At 37.0% G+C, this 18,751-nt stretch overlaps 1 protein-coding gene and 1 pseudogene across 1 annotated transcript in view; both read left to right on the forward strand.

The window, feature by feature from the left end:
- The window catches only part of LOC149195078 (amine oxidase [copper-containing] gamma 1-like), a 41,034-nt gene extending 22,610 nt beyond the window's left edge, over window positions 1-18,424 (forward strand). The window contains exons 2-5 of the mRNA XM_089405240.1: window positions 16,327-16,440; window positions 16,548-16,997; window positions 17,329-17,426; window positions 17,655-18,424. Of these exons, the coding sequence (XP_089261366.1) occupies window positions 16,327-16,440; window positions 16,548-16,997; window positions 17,329-17,426; window positions 17,655-17,862 (870 nt within the window). The 3' untranslated portion in view covers window positions 17,863-18,424. The remainder of the gene's footprint in view (window positions 1-16,326; window positions 16,441-16,547; window positions 16,998-17,328; window positions 17,427-17,654) is intronic.
- Window positions 6,356-7,413, forward strand: LOC149195079 (uncharacterized; annotated as a pseudogene).
- Window positions 18,425-18,751: the final 327 nt, after the last annotated feature.

Genomic DNA, 18,751 nt, shown 5'->3' on the forward strand with positions numbered 1-18,751 from the left:
ATCTTCCTTGGGGATGAGGGCAATAAAGGTCACGTTCAGAGAGGGAAGCATCCATCTATTAGTCCTGGATTCCTCAACAACTTGCCAGACCTCCTCTTTAATTAGATCCCAGAAGTTGTGGAAGAAATTTGATGTAAAACCATCAGGGCCAGGCACCTTTCCTTCTTTGAGTTGTCGCATTGCATTCTCCACTTCCTGTAAAGATATTGGCCAAAGGAGGAGCTGATTGTGTTCTTCTGTTATTATTTTTGGGATGTTCTTGATGATCTTCTCTATGGCTGGTTGTCTATCAACTTGTGGTTCTTGGTGCACCTGCTTGAAATAAGTAAGAAGCTCTTGTTCTACATCCTCATGTTTTTCCAATCGTTCCCCTTGCCGATTCTGAATGTGAGTGATGTTGTTGTGCATCCTTCTCTGTACAGTAGTGCGATGAAATTTTTTTGTATTTCTTTCTTCCTCTTTAAGCCATCTAACTCTTGATTTTTGTTTCCAAAGAATTTCTTCTTGCTTTGCTGTTTCTACTATTTGTGTATGAAGGAGTTTTTCCTGCTCTGAGAGTGCTTCAGATCTCCCCTCAGTAATGATCATCTGTTGTATTCTTTTCATTTCTTGATCTAGAGCGTTTTGAGCTTGGAAGATATTACCAAAGGTCAGTTGATTCCATTGCTTGATATTTTTTTTAAGATTTTTGAGTTTTTGTTGGAATTGATACATTTTTGAGCCGTCCAGGGGTTTGAAGCTTTTCCAAACTGCATTTATCAGATTGTTGAAGTCTAGATGCATCAACCAGAACGCTTCAAAGCGGAAGGGCCGCCGTGTGGTGCTCCCCAGTCTTTGCCATTGGAGCGAGATTGGCCAGTGATCTGATCCTGTGAGAGGTAAGATCGAGGCCGAGAAGTCTCCTCCAAGATGGATGGCATTGTCTGAAAGCAAAAATCTGTCCAGTCGAGAGGCAATTTGATGTGTGCCTGCTCGTTTGTTATTCCAAGTATAGATTCCATTGTTGAATGGCATATCCATGAGCCAATTGTTTTGGATGAAATTTTTTAAATGAATACTTTCACTATCCAGTTTATTCCTGCCTCCACTTTTTTCTTTCAGCTTAGTAATCATATTGAAGTCTCCACCTATGATCCAGAGTGGATGTGTTCTGTTGGAGTTGATCAAAGATAAAGTATTCAAAATTTCTATCTTATGTGTTTCCTCCCGGGGGAAGTAGACATTGGTTAGGTGACCATGCACATTTGTCCCTATAATATGAAAGGTGACTTGAATGAAGTGCTTACTCACATGGATATTAGTAAGCGTGATAGCGCGTTCGTCCCAGACTATTGCTAGACCTCTTGAAACTCCTGAGGCGTCCACTGCTACTGCTTGACTGCCTGGCCATGCTTTTGCAAGGGTTTGACCAAGTGTTGTAGAGTTACATTTAGTTTCTTGCGTGAAGAAGACTTAGGGTTTCTCCTGCTGAATCATGTTTTTTATCATTCTATATTTCCCAGGGCTATTTAGCCCTTTTATGTTTCATGAAGTGAGCTTCATGATTCATTGTTGGGTAGGGGACTGTAATACTTTGTAAGCTTGGAATATCTTCCTGATTCCACCAGCATTTCCCCAATGCGGATGGTTCTTTGGAGATCTATTTTCCTCCCTCTTTTTTTATTATCTTTAGGAATGTTTTTGCCATCCCATTGACTTCCAGGCTAAATGCCTAGGGTTCTTTGCTGTTGTGCTCTGGAAAGGATGACTTCCAAGTTTTCCAGCTGTCTTTCTGGGATCTTGTCAAATTCTTTTTTCCTGCAAGCTTGTTCTAATCCAAATATGTCCAGATCTCCTATATCTATGCTTTCAGGCTCCTCTTCCATGTGCTGGGCCTCGCTCCTTTCCTCTGTGGTCTCTGTTGCAACCGTGGTTTCTTGCTGCACAATGTCTACCTCCATGCCATGAGATTTCCATATCGGTATCAGACTGGGTGAGGAGGTGGTGAGATCTATGGATTGCTTATGCTTTTGGGGTTGCTTTGAGCCGGTGGGAATGAATTGTGATGATGCCTTGGGAGACTCCTCGGAGTGTAAGGGGTTCTCATTGTTATTCGAATCCGGCTGGGCTAAGATCTCAAAGCTATTACTGGTGGATGGCATTGAAGTGTTGGCGGAAGGTTTTTTAGGGTTTGATGCAGGTTTTTTGTGGTTTTTTTTGCGGTTGCTGACTTTGGTGAATCCGTCAAAGTCAGGTTTGTCTGAGGAGGTAGAGGTCAGGGGTTTCACATTTGATGGGCAGTCACAAAAGAGATGGCCAAGGACATGACATTTTCTGCATCGAAATGGGACATGTTCATAATCTATTGACTGAATCCATTCAAAATCATCATGATATAAACTTACCACATATGGGAGAGCTTTGCTTAGATGCATATAAATGCAAATGCGGGTGTAGGAAGTGTATCTTTTGAGTTTTGTCTCCTCCGCAATTTTGATGAATTCCCCCAGTCCATTTCCAATATCTTGCAGCGAGCCTTCATCCCAGTACTCCAATGGAAGGGAATAAAGACGGATCCACATTGGTGCCCAGCTTAGATCTTCTTTGTCCGGATTGAATCTTTCAATCCAGTGTCTCAAGTAAAGACCAACTGCATTAAAGAAGTATGGTCCTCCATCGAGGACCCTGTTTTGATCTTCTATACAGTTGAAGACTGCCGTAAAGAAGCCCTTAGGTCCCAGCTGCAGGGTAATGTGCCCTTTTGGTTTCCATTTGGATGCGATCCATCCATGCAAAGCTTTCTTTGTAGGCCAGAAGCCTATAAATTTCCCTATTAATGCATGATCCTTCATATACTAGATTTGGGTATTGATTCTTTGACTTGGGAGCTCAATCTTAGGTCTTTCAGCTGCAACAGGCTTACAGGTAGCCGATGTTGCTTTGGGAGCTGCATTTCTTTCTGTATTATCTGTCTGTGTACAAGGAACCGTTCCCGTTTCTTCCTGGGGCTTTTTCTCGTTATCTTCCGTGTGCATCTGAATGTTTTCTTGATCATTGGGGGGAGGCACCGTGTCCTCCCCCTGGAGGATGTCCATGATTTGTGCGCTATTCCTTGTCATATATTGTTGTTCATATTGCTAGAGAATTGTTGCAGAGATGCCGTGGTCCGTGCAAATCTGCTGTTGTACTGACACAAACCTTAAACCTCCATTGTTTCGCTGCTCTCAAAACTCCTCCTAGTATTTTTTTTACATTAATTAAAAATATAACTCATAATTAACAAAACCGTAGCAAATTTTTGTCTTTTTAACTTCGAAAAATAAAATTAAACTTTTTTTTTATATGTAATCTTGGAAAAGAGGGTGTTGATTTTTTTCTAATCTTTAATTAATCTTTATCGAACTAGTGAATATTTTTTTTATTTTTAAGTTAAATTATTATTATTATTGTTATTTATTTTTTAATAATAATAATTGTGTAGAGAGATGTATTTTATTGTCTAATATGAAAACAATGTCTAATTAGGTTCGTGTTTAAACTGGAGTTGACATGTCTCTTTTAAAATAAAAATAAAATATTCTTTAAATAAAAATGCAATTTTATTATAATAAATTTTTTCAATGTCTAATTAGGTTCGTGCTTAAAGCGGAGTCGACACATGTCTCTCTTAAAATAAAAAATAAAATATTCTCTAAATAAAAATGAGATGTCAATAAAATATTTTTTTCAATTGAAAGGAACCATGAAAAATTTCTAGTTGATTGCATTGAAAATGAATATAAATATTTTTTGTTATTAATATATTTTTGTTTTAAATATCACATATAAACTAAATGTAGAATGAACTACACATCATGTAATATCAATAATACTATTTCCTGCCATCTCCTATAAAATACTCAAGAAAATATATTTTTTTCTCGTGTTGAAAAGTAATTTTTTTTTGTACTCATCTCCATATGAAGATGAAGAAGGGAAGAAATCACATTTCTTCTTCCTACTAATTTTTATTTTTATTTTCGGTTACTTTATATCTCTATATAAAGTTATGTAAAATTAAAGTGCAAATTGAAGTTTTTAATTATGGGCGACATTTTATTTAATTAATTTATTTATTTTTTTAAATTATTATTTTAATATTTTTAAATGTAACGTTATTATTATTTGTAGAGCACCTCTTGGCGTAACAATTATAAACATCAAAACACTTACTAGCTAATATATCTCACATTACAAAAAAAAATAAAAATAAAAAATAAGTAAATTATAATTTTATTTTTAATTATTATTAATAAAAATAATTAAATATATTAATTATAGCCTTTGTAATAACATTTTCATTTGCAATAATAATTCAATATTATAAATAAAATTTTAATATATATGTAATTTTTTAAATTAAATTGAAAACTAAAGCTTAGCTTTTGGCTTGAGAACTAGGGTAGAAGGGCTAAAGGGTAAATTGGTTTTAGGAGACAACACTCGATTATCGACCACCTTGTCACTCTCAGGATCATTGCAGAGGAATGTCGCAATAGTAAAACCAATCTCTTCTGTTTTGTGGACTTTAGAAAAGCTTTCGACACTGTCCCTTGAGATAAGCTCTGGGAGAGACTTGAAGAGATCATGGTTCCTCCTGAACTGAGGATTGTTGTGATCCGCCTCTATGAGACTGTCATTGCCAAGCTTAAGACCAATAAAGGGTGGTCTAAAGATATTAAATGCAATATCGGGGTTAAGCAAGGGTGTCCCCTATCTCCTACCCTTTTTGGTATTTACATTGATAAGCTAGAGGAGTGTTTGGAAACTGTGGGTTGCAAGGGCACCAAGCTCGCTGGCATAATCATTACTCTTCTCCTTTATGTTGATGATATTGTTCTTCTTGCAAAAAGTCATGATGACCTAGACAAACAACTTAAGACTCTTCATGTCTACTGCTCCAAGATGGGTATGACAATTAATACCGACAAGACTAAAGTCATGATCATTAAATCCAAAAAGATCACCCATGGTAGTTTCGTCTATGATAACCATTGTCTAGAGTAAGTTTCTTCTTATAAATATTTGGGTATTGACTTTCCTCATCAACTCAACTGGAATTATAGCATTGAGAAAAGAATTATTGGAGGTTGGAAAGCTTATTATGAGCTTGAAAACAATTGTAAGTTGGTCGATCTTTACATTTGGAGTAAAAAGAGGTTCCTATTTGAGACTCTCATCACCCCTGTTGTCTTATATAGATGTGAAGTTTGGGGTTGTAGTATATCTAGAGAGTCATGGAGAAAGATTGAGATGATCCAAAAGCAATTCATAACCTATAACCTTAAGATCAAGGGAAATACTCCCTATCCTATCCTCTCGATCGAAGCGGGCTTGTCCCCCATTGAAAGTACGACTATGTTTAGATATCTGATGTATAAGAAGCTTTACAACATGGAATCCAAAAGGCTTCCAAAAATTGCTTCTAACTTTAGTCAAAACCCCCACGTGTGCCTCAAGAGCGGGTGCCATAAGGATGCCCAGTCTTGGCTCAACCTTTTGGGGGATTAAGAAGGAGATCATCATGGGAAGCAAGGATAGTATCAATGATACTATTACCTCCAATTTTAAGGACATGATGTGGGATGGTAAGGAGCTAGAGGGTAAAAGGAAGCTAAGATACTATAAGGAGGTGATCAACCCCACCCTTGATAACCATAATTATCCCTATGTTGACCAACACTAAGAAGAAAATGAACATCACTAGGATAAGAACTAATTCTCATGACCTTAGCAGTGAGACCGAGCGGTGGTCTACTCCCAAGACCCCTTGGGACGATAGAATCTGTCAGATTTGTGATACTAAGAAGGTGGAAGACGAAAAACACTTCATTTTAGACTACCCGATTTGTGCTCACATCTGCTCTCAATTCCCTATCATCAACCACACCTCTAATCTTTTTGACTTATTAAGCTAACCTAACTATAACGATCTTGAAGCTCTTCTTTCCCTTCTCATTGATCACAGAGACAAGATTTTGAAAAATGACAATTAACCTCTCTTTTTTTCTTAAAATCTTATAGGCCACATTAGCTTCAATGAACATAATAATCATCATCATTAAGATAAGAATATTCTTATTGTATAATTATTAAGCCATAAAACATTTTTCAAACAAATAAAAAAAATTATAATTATAATTATTATTAAAAATAAAAAATATATTTTATTCACTTAAATTAAATTTTATTAAAAATAAAAAATAAAGAAAATTATAAATATTTAAAAAAAAAAAAAAAAAAAAATCTGTCAAACTCAAGAGAAATCAAATCCATTCACGGGCAAGCCTCCTCTTTTATATTAGTGAAAAGAAATTTCATTCAGAGTTGAGTTAAGATGGGTCCACGGTGATTGATAGATATTTAGTGAAAATCAAATATTGTTGATAGGCAAATTAAATATTAAAAACCTATTCCGCCTCCAACGGACCCTGCTACTGGCTCTCCTCCGACGCCGACTCGCAGGAACGCCCCACTCCTTGCTGGAACCCATTCTCCTGCCTCGCCTTCGATACGGATTCCTTCCACAAGCTGCTCTTCATATTCGAGACCATCCGGCGAAGTGAAGGCTCGTCCACATTCCCTTCCTGGCCAACCGTCCCTCTAACATGCCCCTGGCAATCAGCTCCAACATGATTTCTGTGCCATAGCTTTTGTCGGGCAGTTCTCCCCACCCCTGGAGACCATGGACGCCGTCGGCAAATCCACCAAGAGGGTTTCCATTGTCGGGGTCGCACTCGATCTCCTCTACATGAAGATTTCCACCATTCCTGCCGGGGCAAGGTCGACATTTGCCCCTTTTTTGAAGGCTGGACCGGCCAGAAGTGCGCCTGTGCCCGTAGTTTCGATGATCAGGTCCGCGATCGGCCGCAGGCAGGCTTATCGGATTCTAATTTCCAGGATGGGGAAGAGGAAAAAATTGCAGAGAATTGTAATAACCTTAGGACGTCTAATACTGACGGAGCCCTAATTGATGAAATAGGCAAATTCGATATCCACGACGATAGTGATTTTGCACATGGAATCACTGTAGGGAATGATAATATCGTGGCTTCTCCTCATCAGAGGGGCCAATGGATGATTGCAGTGCAAAGAGTGCGAGAATTCCCCTCCCTGGAGAATTTCTGCAGTCAATTTTGAGGATCCTGAGACAGTGCCTTTTGGCTTCTGCCAATCCATAGGAAGTCAAGGACGCCGCTTCGTCTGCAACGTGAGGACTCGTCGCCAGAGCCTCGCATGATCAGGTCCCTGCAGCAATTCTGGCCACTAGGAGTCTTATAAAGTTGGACATAGCTGCGGGAGACAGCAATGTCCGCAGCTGCTGCCAATGCTACCAGCGACGTCTACAATCCAACTGAATCCATGAAGCCTGTGAACCTGCTGGTATCTAGATGAGGTCTGCCATACTCTTGGCTCAGTTGTTTCACTTTCATTTTGTTGTTCCATTGAGCAGAAAATTGTACCTTCATGTACTGGTTGAACTTTCCGTAAAATGTATCATTCATATAATTTGTTTTCGAGTGGAGGAACATCAAATCTCATATCGTAATGGCATTGTGGTTTGGGCATTGCAGTCAACTTCCTGTTTCTTATTGAAATGTGCACTTACAAGGGTAGAAGAAAACCAAGAATCTACCATTGAAGGCAAGATTCTTGGTGGTGATGGTATTGGCTAAACTTGTATTTTTTAACCGTGTATTTTGGCATTGACTTACAAGGCAAGAGAGAAACATTGAATTCAAACTCTCAGGTAGTTATGGTATTGGCTAAACTTGTATTTTGTTATTGAGGTAAGTAAAGAGGCATTTGGGGTATTAACTGGTGTAAATTTATTTAATTTAAATTTACTGTGGGTCGAAAGATTTATTTATTTATTTTTTTTTCAAATTTTAATAAAAATTGGTTTTAGAGTGATGTGATCTCTTTTATTTATATTACATTCATAGTAAATTTGTAGTTAAGATAGATTTAAGTTAATTATATATTTATATATGTGAAATTATATATCTCCTTTATATTAAGGGTCATACTATTAAAATATCTTAATAATTATGGATATTTTAAATTTTAAAGTGGATATTGAAATTTGAAATATCTTTTTATAAATATTATATTTCTATTTCATATTAATCATTGAAAAAATTACACATCTCTTTTATAAAATTTTGTTGCTTTCATTTATTTAGTAGATTTATATAAAGTCGATATAAAAAGAATTTACTGACATTGAAATATTTTATTTATGAAAATGTTCAAATTATTGTTTTGCTTTTAATATTTTTTTAAAATGCCGTTTCAAGTACATGTTGAGTAGGGAAAGAATTACACATCTCCCTCGTATTGGACCGTAAAAAAGTTACTCTCAGAGCAACCATTGGTTCTGTGGCTGTGTTAATTTGAATCCTAGAAATGTTGTCTCATGTTTATGTTCTAATTTCCAGTATGGATTTTCACTTTTATATTGAAACTCATGTTTTTTTTGAAGATTACTTTGCCCTTATGAAGAGTAGCTTAGCTTGCTGCTGTATGCTAGGATTTTGAATTCTTTATTTCCCTAATGATTGGGCAATATTGCCAGCAATGTCAACACTTCAATTTTAAGTTTTTAAAACCATTTTAGATCGTCTTAACTCTAGATCTATCAAATATATATAGATAAAATGTAAATTTTCTTCAACTTCTACATTTAAAAAAAAATGTTTTCCTCTAAATAATTTTAATCCTTTCATATACTTAAAAACCCTATAGTTAAAATTAATCTAAATTTTTGTTTCATATTAATTAATATTTTTGAAGTAATACATATTAGCTTTACCCCTATTATATTACATTATAACATATATATATATCATATTAAATTCCGGAGCACCTCTGGGGATAACCAAAATAGGAATAGAACTGACCAAGATTAAACCGGAACTATAACGCATATTAGCTTTACCCATATTATATATCATATTTAATTCCAGAGCACCTCTTAGGATAACCATAACCAAAACCAGGAATAGAATTGACCGAAGATTAAACCAGAACTAAACAGTAAACTAGTTAAAAAAAGCATGCGATTTAAAAATTTTAAATATACACTATGAAAAGCTTAATAATAAATATATTTTGAACACCAAATATGTAAATAAAGGGTGGTGTGTCATTATATTACAATAACTCGGAGTTTGGAAGAGGTAGGGCACCGTTAGATGGGTTTGTGAACTTGTCAAACTAACTTGGAACAGGCCTGTCTAGTTCACAAACCGCTCTGGGTCCCCAAGGGGTTTTGACTAGTTCACAAACCAATCTGGTTCCCCACGGGTGAGCTAGTCTGCACTGGCGAGTCTGGCCAGTTTTCAAAGCACTGAACCAACGAAGTGCAAGAAGCCTGTGAACCTCCAAGTGTCTACATGAGCATGCTCTTGGCTCATTTCTTTCACTTCCATCTTATGATTCCATTGAACAGACATTTGTAGTTTTGAGTATTTGTTAGGTTCTCTGTCAAATGCATTATCTTGGTTAAATATAATTTGTTTTCGTGGGAAGGAACGTCACTTTTCATGTGGTAGCCTTGCAAGGGCAGAGAAAAACATTTAATGCAAGCATCTGGGAGGTTATGTATTTCCTAAACTTTTTCATTTTGTTATTGATGTAAGTGAAGATGCATTTTGGGCTCGACTAATTATTGGTTCTGTGGCTGCGTTAACTTGATCCTTCGAAATGTTGAAGTTTAAGTTTTACTTTTGGGTCTGGGTTTTCACTTTTCCAATAGAAAACATATTAATGCAAATAGCTTGGGCTCGACTAATTATTGGTTCTGTGGCTGTGTTAACTTGATCCTTCGAAAGGTTGTCTTAAGTTTAAGTTTTACTTTTGGGTCTGGGTTTTCGCTTTTCCTGTAGAAACCATATTAATGCAAATAGTTTGGTGGTTAGGGCAGTCGTTAAGCCTTTTAATTTTCTTATTAATGTAAGTAGCTTGGTGGTTAGGGCAGTGGTTAAACTTTTTCATTTTTTATTAATGCAAGTGAAGAGGCATTTTGGGCTCTTACTAATTTAATTTTCTTATTAATGTAAGTAGCTTGGTGGTTAGGGCAGTGGCTAAACTTCTTCATTTTCTTATTAACGTAAGTGGAGAGGCATTTTGGGCTCTGACTAATTTTTGGTTCTGGGGCTGTGTTAATATGAAATGTTGTCTTAAGTTTAGGTTTTGCTTTTGAGTTTGGGTTTTCACTTTTCCAAGGAAAAAAAGCATTTAATGCAAGCGTCTTAGTGGTCAGGGTATGGGATAAACTTTTCATTTTAGTGATTATGGTATTAGATAAATTTTTTCATTTTGTTATTGATGTAAGTGAATAAGATATTGGATAAAATTATCCATTTTGGATTTTCAGGAGAAAAGTATTTAAGGTCAGCATCTTAGTGGTTAGGGTATTGGATAAACTTTTTCATTTTGTTATTGATGTAAGTAAATAGGGTATTGGATAAAATTTTTCATTTTGTTAGTGATGTTGTAAGTGAAAGGCATTGTGAACTCTGACTAATTATGGGTTCTGTGGCTGTGTTATTTTGATCCTGCGAAATGTTGTTTTAATTTGTTTTAAGTTTTATGTTTTACCTTTGAGTTTGGATTTTCACTTTGAAGTGTGTTCCTTTTGAAAATCAGATTGCCAATATGCAGAGTGGCTTAACTTGCTTTGATACTGCATGCTAGGATTTTGAATTCTCTATATGCATAATGATTGGCCAACATTAGCTGCATTTTGCAATAAATTTTTGGCAAGTTTATTTTTTTTAAAACAAAAACAGATCAACCATAAGCCCCCTGTTGGTACCAGTACAAAGCTTACCGCTTTGTGAACTCCAGTAAATTATCATTCCAGAGAGAAGAGACTTAGTATCAAACTTGGGTCAATGTGCCTTGAGCAATTCATTACCTTCCACCAGTCCACTGCCCAGCTGACAAATTTTTTTCCAGTAATTACTGATTACATATCTGTTTTTTTCTCTGTTTAGTATTTTCTGAATTTTTTTTGGTGGTTTATGAATCTTTATTTTTTTTTTATCGAAAACATGATCTTTGAGATTTTAGTTGAGGTCTATTTATTCTGAAGGCAATCCATTGCAAGACAGGAATTTCGTCTCATGTTAGCATCTGAAGATTATTTATTCTGAAGGCAATATCCATTTCTCGACTGGAATTTCATCTCATTTCAGCATCTGAAGATTTTTCCATAGGCTTTTTCTCGCTAATTTTGGACCATGTGGATTGTTATTTAAAAAAATTCCGTAGATCAAAATATTCTGTGATGGTTCATTTCAATTTTAGAATCAATGATTCATTGTATCTTATGAACAGAATGCTCTTGAAATTGTCCAGCTACAAAAAAAAATTGAAATTCTCACTGCAAAATAATGGCTGGCTTTAGAATGGGATAAAGAAAATAATTATCCTATTGGGAAGGACAACATATAGGGACATTCCAGTAATTGCATGATAATGTAGACCGTAAGCTTGAGAGTTTATCTGGCTCCAAATACAGAATTTGTGTGTGAATGTTAAATTCTCAAAGCAATGGATACTCTAGTTCATTGTTTATCTCGTCTTAAGTGCCTCTTTTTTTAAGTATGGCAGGCATTGAATAGAATATGTTTATATATAGAGAGACTATTATAAATCTTACCCTAATGGGAATGGTTCTTGAACAATTGAGCAGAATGAAATTTAAATGCTCTTTTGTTTTTATTGATAGCTATTTATATATGATTTATTACAGCCTAGAATGAAATTTAAATGCTCTTTTGTTTTTATTGATAGCTATTTATATATGATTTATTACAACCTTGAAGGACATTGCATCTCGGATCCAACATGAATTAGCATTTTTTCACATATTGTAGCCTGTGTGCAGACATTTTTTTTAGTTATTTCAATAAAATGCTTCCTTTGACTATTGATATATCGAAAATATGCCAACACATTTTATAAAAAAGAACGGGCTGCAAAGAGCGTTCGTCACAAGCTGAGAATCTCTATAGCCTGAATAACTAATATTTTACAAGCCAAAAATATAATTGCCATATGGTCTAGATGTCGAATTCAATTATTAAAGTTGCAAAATAAAAATTTATTTCGGCCAGCTGCTGTGCACGAACTTTCATATCAGGCACCAACAGGAATCATGTCTGTATTGGGCAGAGGGTCATCTTTGTTTTTGGGGTGGTCCCCAACCTTACTAGGATCATGATACCAGGCTTAGGATTGGTGAGAATGGGATCCCACCCACTGATGCTTTGTGAAAGTGAAGAGGCTTCTTGGCCTCGTAGCTACTCGACACCAGTCACAGGAACTTGTCATTCTAGCACGACCATCGCAGCCCTTAGGTGCAATGCCCTGTCCTTTGGATTGGTCTTATTCTTGATAAGTGATTTTGAAATAATATTAATCAGTATAATAAAAATTATAGCAATAAATAATAATAAGAATGATAAATTATTATAATGATAAGAAGAAATCGTTACATCATGAAAACAACAATCTAATACAGTCAAAAGTAAAATTATTCATCACGTATATTAAATTAGTTGTAAGTCAGGCCCAATAACAGAGATACGGTCGTTCTTCACGGTCGTTCTTCAGAGTGGAACTGGTAAGATGTATCCTATTAAGACAGATACTATATTTTAGAGTATCCTGGCAACGGAAAGAACTGATTAGATTTTCTGGAGTTAATTAGCTTCACTTTAGCATCATTAGTAAGTCCATACAACGAGCATAAAGTTTTTAGGTATGGGAATAGATCAAAGTTCCAACCAACTGCTTGGCACCAGAAAATATGTGTAGTTAATCACTTTGTACATTATATGAAGACAGTACAGGACATTTTTTATTCTAACAGCAACTAGCATGGTCTTGTCTTCTATTTGTAGCAAGGTGTAATTAAAATACATGGTTTTGTCTTCTATTTGTAGCGAGGTGTGATTAAAATGGATCTTGGGACATGTAATTGACAATTCAATCAACTTGCCAACCAATAACTTTACTAATTCTCAAGGCATCAAATCTTTTCAAAACTTATCAAATGGACCTCGGGACATTTAATTGACAATTCAATCAACTTGCCAGCTAACAACTTTACGAAGTCCAATGGTATCAAATCTTTCCCAAACTTACCATGAATTTGGAGTCTAGAACACAGACTGACTGAAAAATGCCATTCTTGGTTCTATGATGTACTTATTTTTTTTTTTTCTAAATAAGACTATACTATTATTCACAGTAAAAGAGTAAAATTACAGCATGCTGAGCATAGTGAGCCAACTAGCTTGAGAGGAAGGCCGTTTGAGACATACAAAATCCAAAAACTGAGAAGTTGGACTAGATTTAGTTTTGCATTCCCACGCAGGGGATCCTGAAGAACATAAACAGCAATGAAACACAACAGAAACTAGAGATTGACCTCGACACGATAGCAGAAACAGAGTTTGACACATTTAGCCAAAAAGCCCTATCATCTGGGCCGCAAAACCTGTTAAGAAGCTGCAAAGCTTGACTAGGCATCTGGTATCTCCTCCACGATCCTGCACCAACCCCCTTCAGCCAGGTCCTGAGCTTGGGAAGCCTCAGTTTCGCGCGTGACCGGAGGAACAGGCACCATAGGATTGACATTGACAATGCTGGCCGGCGGTTCCGTCTCTCGCTGCAAGCCTGCAATTGACATCGGAGCACTGGGTTCGCCCTCTGCATGGGCATCCTCTGTAATTGGCATTGGAGCACTAGGATCGCCCTCTTCTTGGGCTTCCTCTAAAAAGAGGACAGAGACGTGTGCAGTGATCCGAGGGCGATTAAGGGAGCAATTAAAGGTGAAGATAGCAGAGCCGAAGGAGGGCGAAGTCGAAGAGCCTGGAGAGTTGGGTTCAAGGAATTGGCTGGGCCTCAGAATGCCCCCTCTTCCACTGCGTGAACGAGGTTCCTGACTCGAGGCGGCGTCACCAGAGGAAGGGCGTGAAGGAGCGCCTCGTGCTGAGCCTCTGCGGCTGAGCATCCTTTGACGGAGCCGAGGCATGACAGCGGCGCAAATATGAACAACACAAACACCAGGGGAGGTACCGCGCGGACCGAGCACACCAGCTTGCAGACGAGTGCCCACAACCACAGCGGAGGACAGTGAATAAGAGCCGAAGCCCAACCACCACGAAGCCTTAGCACCAGCAACACCCGCACCCATCCAAAACAGCATAAGAAACAACATAAAATAACCATGGCGGAAACTGGCTAAAATACAATTTCCTCTGCCTCGAGACCCTCCCGCCATAACTATGGCATTCATGGGAGCCGAAGGCCGATAACAGTCATCGCACACGAGGAGGGACGACATATTAATGCTGGCCTCAAACATTCCCTTACATTCTTTCAAGCCCACCTGCGGACAATCCTCCCTCCACATGGCCTTCCATCCTCTGTTCATGGCTGGCAGATGGCGCATCGTCTCCGTCCACTCCAGTCCCATCGCTGTTAATGCTCCTCTAATCACCCGCATCCGGGGTGGTTCTATGATGTACTTATAATATGCATAGAAAAAAGAATTACACCATAAATAACTTAACATTCCAGTTAAAACATCAATTCAGATAAAATTTAGCTTTTCCATAACCAAAACCACTGCAGAATGGAAAAAGAAATAGATTAGCATACTTAACAATGCCACTCTAAAATATCGCGTAATGCCAGAGACTAGTGTAACTCTAGGCCAATTCTCTATACATCTAAGTTTATAACTAAGGAAATCCTATCAATAATTTATTTGTGGATACTTCTGCACAAGCAATTATACATAATATCATTTCTGTGGGGTATTTGCAATTTTCCATGACTTGTGACATATGAATCCATGAGATTGGAGGCCTGCAACTTTGTCAATTGGCAGTGAACCACCAGCAATTTCTTGCAAGTCCAGCTGGGAAAGTTTGAAATTAGAGTAGTATTATAAATTTGCTATTATAATAATCCAATCTTTATTAATTAGGTCCCAAATGCAACAATCATCATGCTAGGGTTTAGAGCCTTTGTAAGATTCTGATGCGATTTGGAGAGGCTCAAACCTCTTTAATTAACATTTCACTGAATGTACATAAATCACCATCAACTCCACTACATAACACTTTTTGACTCAGATTGAAGATTTAAGGATACATTATTGAGAGTACCAAACCATGTACCTCAAGGATGCATTATTGAGACTACCAAACCGTGTACCTTCTAAGGCCCAATAGTAGATACCACCTATGGAACTTGAATACTAGTTTTGAGAACTAGCCATAGAGCTTTGTATAAACAGAAGCATGCCATGTGTCAGGTGGTTTACCATTTTCTGAACTCATCGTACCTTTAAATTTATATAGTTCCGTGCTCTTTAAGGGATTTTGGCCATCAATCTTAGAGCTTGATCTTGTCAGTACCTGTGTTCATCGATGTAGCCAAGTCCTTTACATTCCCATTAAGCTACGGTTTCCCACAATTGATTTAGCCTGATCATCGACAGATTTTTACTGATCATATTCTACGCTTGAGCTTCACGATATTTGTGGCTTCAGCGTTATAATTTGATAGCCCGCTTCTACAACTTGGATACGTGCTCTGTTCTTCTGAATTCTTTAGATAAGATCCCAATATCTTTTTCTATAATTACACAGATTTCACAGTTCTCATTGCCTTTATACAGGGGCTGGCATCTTTGCTGCTATCTATCTTGTTTTAATATATCATCCACTCGTAGATATCCTTCCTTGAAAAATTATCGGTATAGCAGATTATTTTTCAGGTTATTTTGTGTCTGTAGCAGACTGTTTGGGAGGCCATCTCGAAGATTCCAGAGTTACCACAATTTAGCAAAATCTAACATTTGCATCCTCAATATCTGGTTGGTAACCCTTGAGCAATCGTAAAAGGCGGGAGACGTAAGAAGCACAGGGCACGCATCAGAACACCATGTTTCATACTGAAAGTCAATTTTTCTATTCGTGTAGTCTTGTTTTGTGTAGGTTCCTATTTTTTACAAAAGTACGTCAACTTTTGTTGATCCACATGATTAGGAATTGTTCCAAGTGGTTCCAAATCCGCATGGACAAACTAGAACATAATGTGGTCATAAATCTGTATATAGACTATGACTTGATATATACATTGTCTGGCTGGCCATTTTTGTGCTTCCAATCTCCATAGAAATTAAGCATGGACAATATAAGGTAGACATGGAAAACATTTGACATTGCACTAGCATTTTGTTCGTATCTGTAATTCATGCAATCTATGATGCAACAGGTTCGAGAAGTCAGACCAAAGGTGACCTTAGTAGTGCGCATGGCAGCATCTGTTGGCAACTATGATTATATTATGGATTGGGAATTTCAGACTGATGGTCTTATACGAGCCAAGGTAGAAAATTTTGAAGCCTTGAAGAAGCAACTTGGCAAGTTTCTTTTATTCAAAATTAGGTTAGAGCTTATAAGGCAAAACATTTGACCATCTTCTTTTGCACACAGGTTGGACTAAGTGGGATATTGATGGTCAAAAGTACAAAATATGAGAATGTTGACCAGATCAGCTCTACAGATGAACTTCATGGAACTTTACTGGCTGAGAATACAGTCGGTGTGATCCATGACCATTATCTTACTTTCTATCTGGACATGGATATTGATGGTATAGGCAACTCATTTGCTCAGGTCAAGATGGCCAAGCAAACAGTGAAGAATGGACCAACTCCAAGAAAAAGTTTTTGGAAAGCAGAGAAACACATAGCCCGAACAGAGAAGGATGCCCAAATTAAACTGAGCCTTTATCAACCATCTGAGTTTCATGTGATCAATCCATCAAAGAAAACAAATATTGGCAATCCAGTGGGATATAAACTTGTTCCTGCGGCCACGGCTGCAAGCTTGCTTGATGATGACGATCCTCCCCAGCTCCGAGCGGCCTTTATTAACAACCAGGTTTGGATTTGGCTGACTTCAATTTTTGTCTCTTTGCCATACCTATCAGTGAAGTGAAATTTACTTCTAAAATTGCTTGATACCCATTTTATGTCTATTCCTGTTTTAAGCGCTTTTAGAATCAAACGATATACATGAAATTAGTCGCAAATTCTAGATGGATTGAACTAAGATGGTCATCCACGACTTGTAAAACATGGAAGTGTGCCTAGTGGTTTGATCATGTATCTTTTACGTTTTTTGAGAATCGAAACTGAAGTTATAGTGGTTCATGTAATTCTTCATTTTTCATTCTGGACTACATTGTGACAAAGAATTTGTATTTCATCAGATATGGGTCACTCCATATAACAGAAGCGAGGAATGGGCAGGTGGGCAATATGTCTATCAAAGCAAAGGTGATGATACTCTGGCTGTCTGGTCTGACAGGTGAGCAGGTTTATGCAATCCCATGAAAGGTTTTGTATGTCAGTTTGTTCACATAAAAGGGTAATTGGATTGCTTTCTAAAATTGAGCCTGAAGTCTAGGAATTCCTTTTCCAGCATTTTCAGAATGTTCGAAGCTAAATTTCACAGTCAAATTTGTACCTAGAGTAGCATTAACTTAATTCGGCAATTATACTGTTATACAACGTGTGATGATATTCTCTCTTTCAGGGACCGTCCTATTGAGAATAAAGACATTGTGCTTTGGTACACATTGGGCTTCCATCATCTCCCTTGCCAAGAGGACTACCCAATCATGCCAACAGTGTCATCAAGTTTCGATCTCAAACCGACAAACTTTTTTGAAAGAAATCCTATTATGAGAACTGCACCCTTCTACGAGAAGGATCTTCCCATATGTGCAGCTTCAGCTGAATGAACATCCATGCTATTTCATCATCTTCTAAAAGTGGTATATCAGTCAAATTAGGTTTCGAATTCGAGGCAGCCGAGCTATACATTCTTGCATTTGTTGTCAAACAAAAGATCCCTGTAAGGAATAGCCATTATAGCCGAGTTTCAAAGCAAGGAATACCTTGTATTAAGTTATCTGCATCAAGTTCTCAAATCACAAAATCATACCCAAGGAAGAAATCTAATAAAGAAAAAGGATAAAAATATCAGTGTCGTATTTAGCTATTGCATGGGCCTATCAGCCTTTAATGCCTCAGGTAGAGCTGGGGCAGCTTGTAATTAAGGAATTTGATATAATTTCCTTTTTAAAAACAATAAATATCTACCTACTAAACTGGAAATCATAATATATGCATTTTATAGGAATTCAGCAATATCGGTAGTAAATTATCATTCATGTAACTTTCATTTTGGCATTAGACCGAAAAGTGTCTCCACTGGACAATGTGAGATTTCTAGGATTTCTGTGTGATACAATAAGTACAATGATTCTCATGAGAATGTCATTGCTTCTAAATTTTGTATAAGATTGTCATACTTGTATATACTATGTTTATTTTCACGTTGAAAATTCAGGTATTTGCAATGGAAAATCGGCATAATTTTGACTGTCGAAACTCCACAAAACAGTGAATGCCAGCGTCACTAGCTAATAACATGTCAAAATATCGTTGTTGTTTCCCTAAAATATGCTAAATTTTCCTGGGATTGTATCATATGACATTTCCAAAGGTAAGTATTTATACATTCTTTGAATAATGTGAAACAGAATGTAAATTTTTAGCTTCCATGCAAACCTTTATTTCAACTATGACAAAGACTTCCTACCCAAGTTATCATAATACAGAAGCAAG

Source organism: Pinus tabuliformis, chromosome 2_2, assembly GCF_031772625.1.
Source record: "Pinus tabuliformis cultivar Carrire ecotype Pingquan chromosome 2_2, CPIR1, whole genome shotgun sequence".
Lineage (NCBI taxonomy): Eukaryota > Viridiplantae > Streptophyta > Pinopsida > Pinales > Pinaceae > Pinus > Pinus tabuliformis.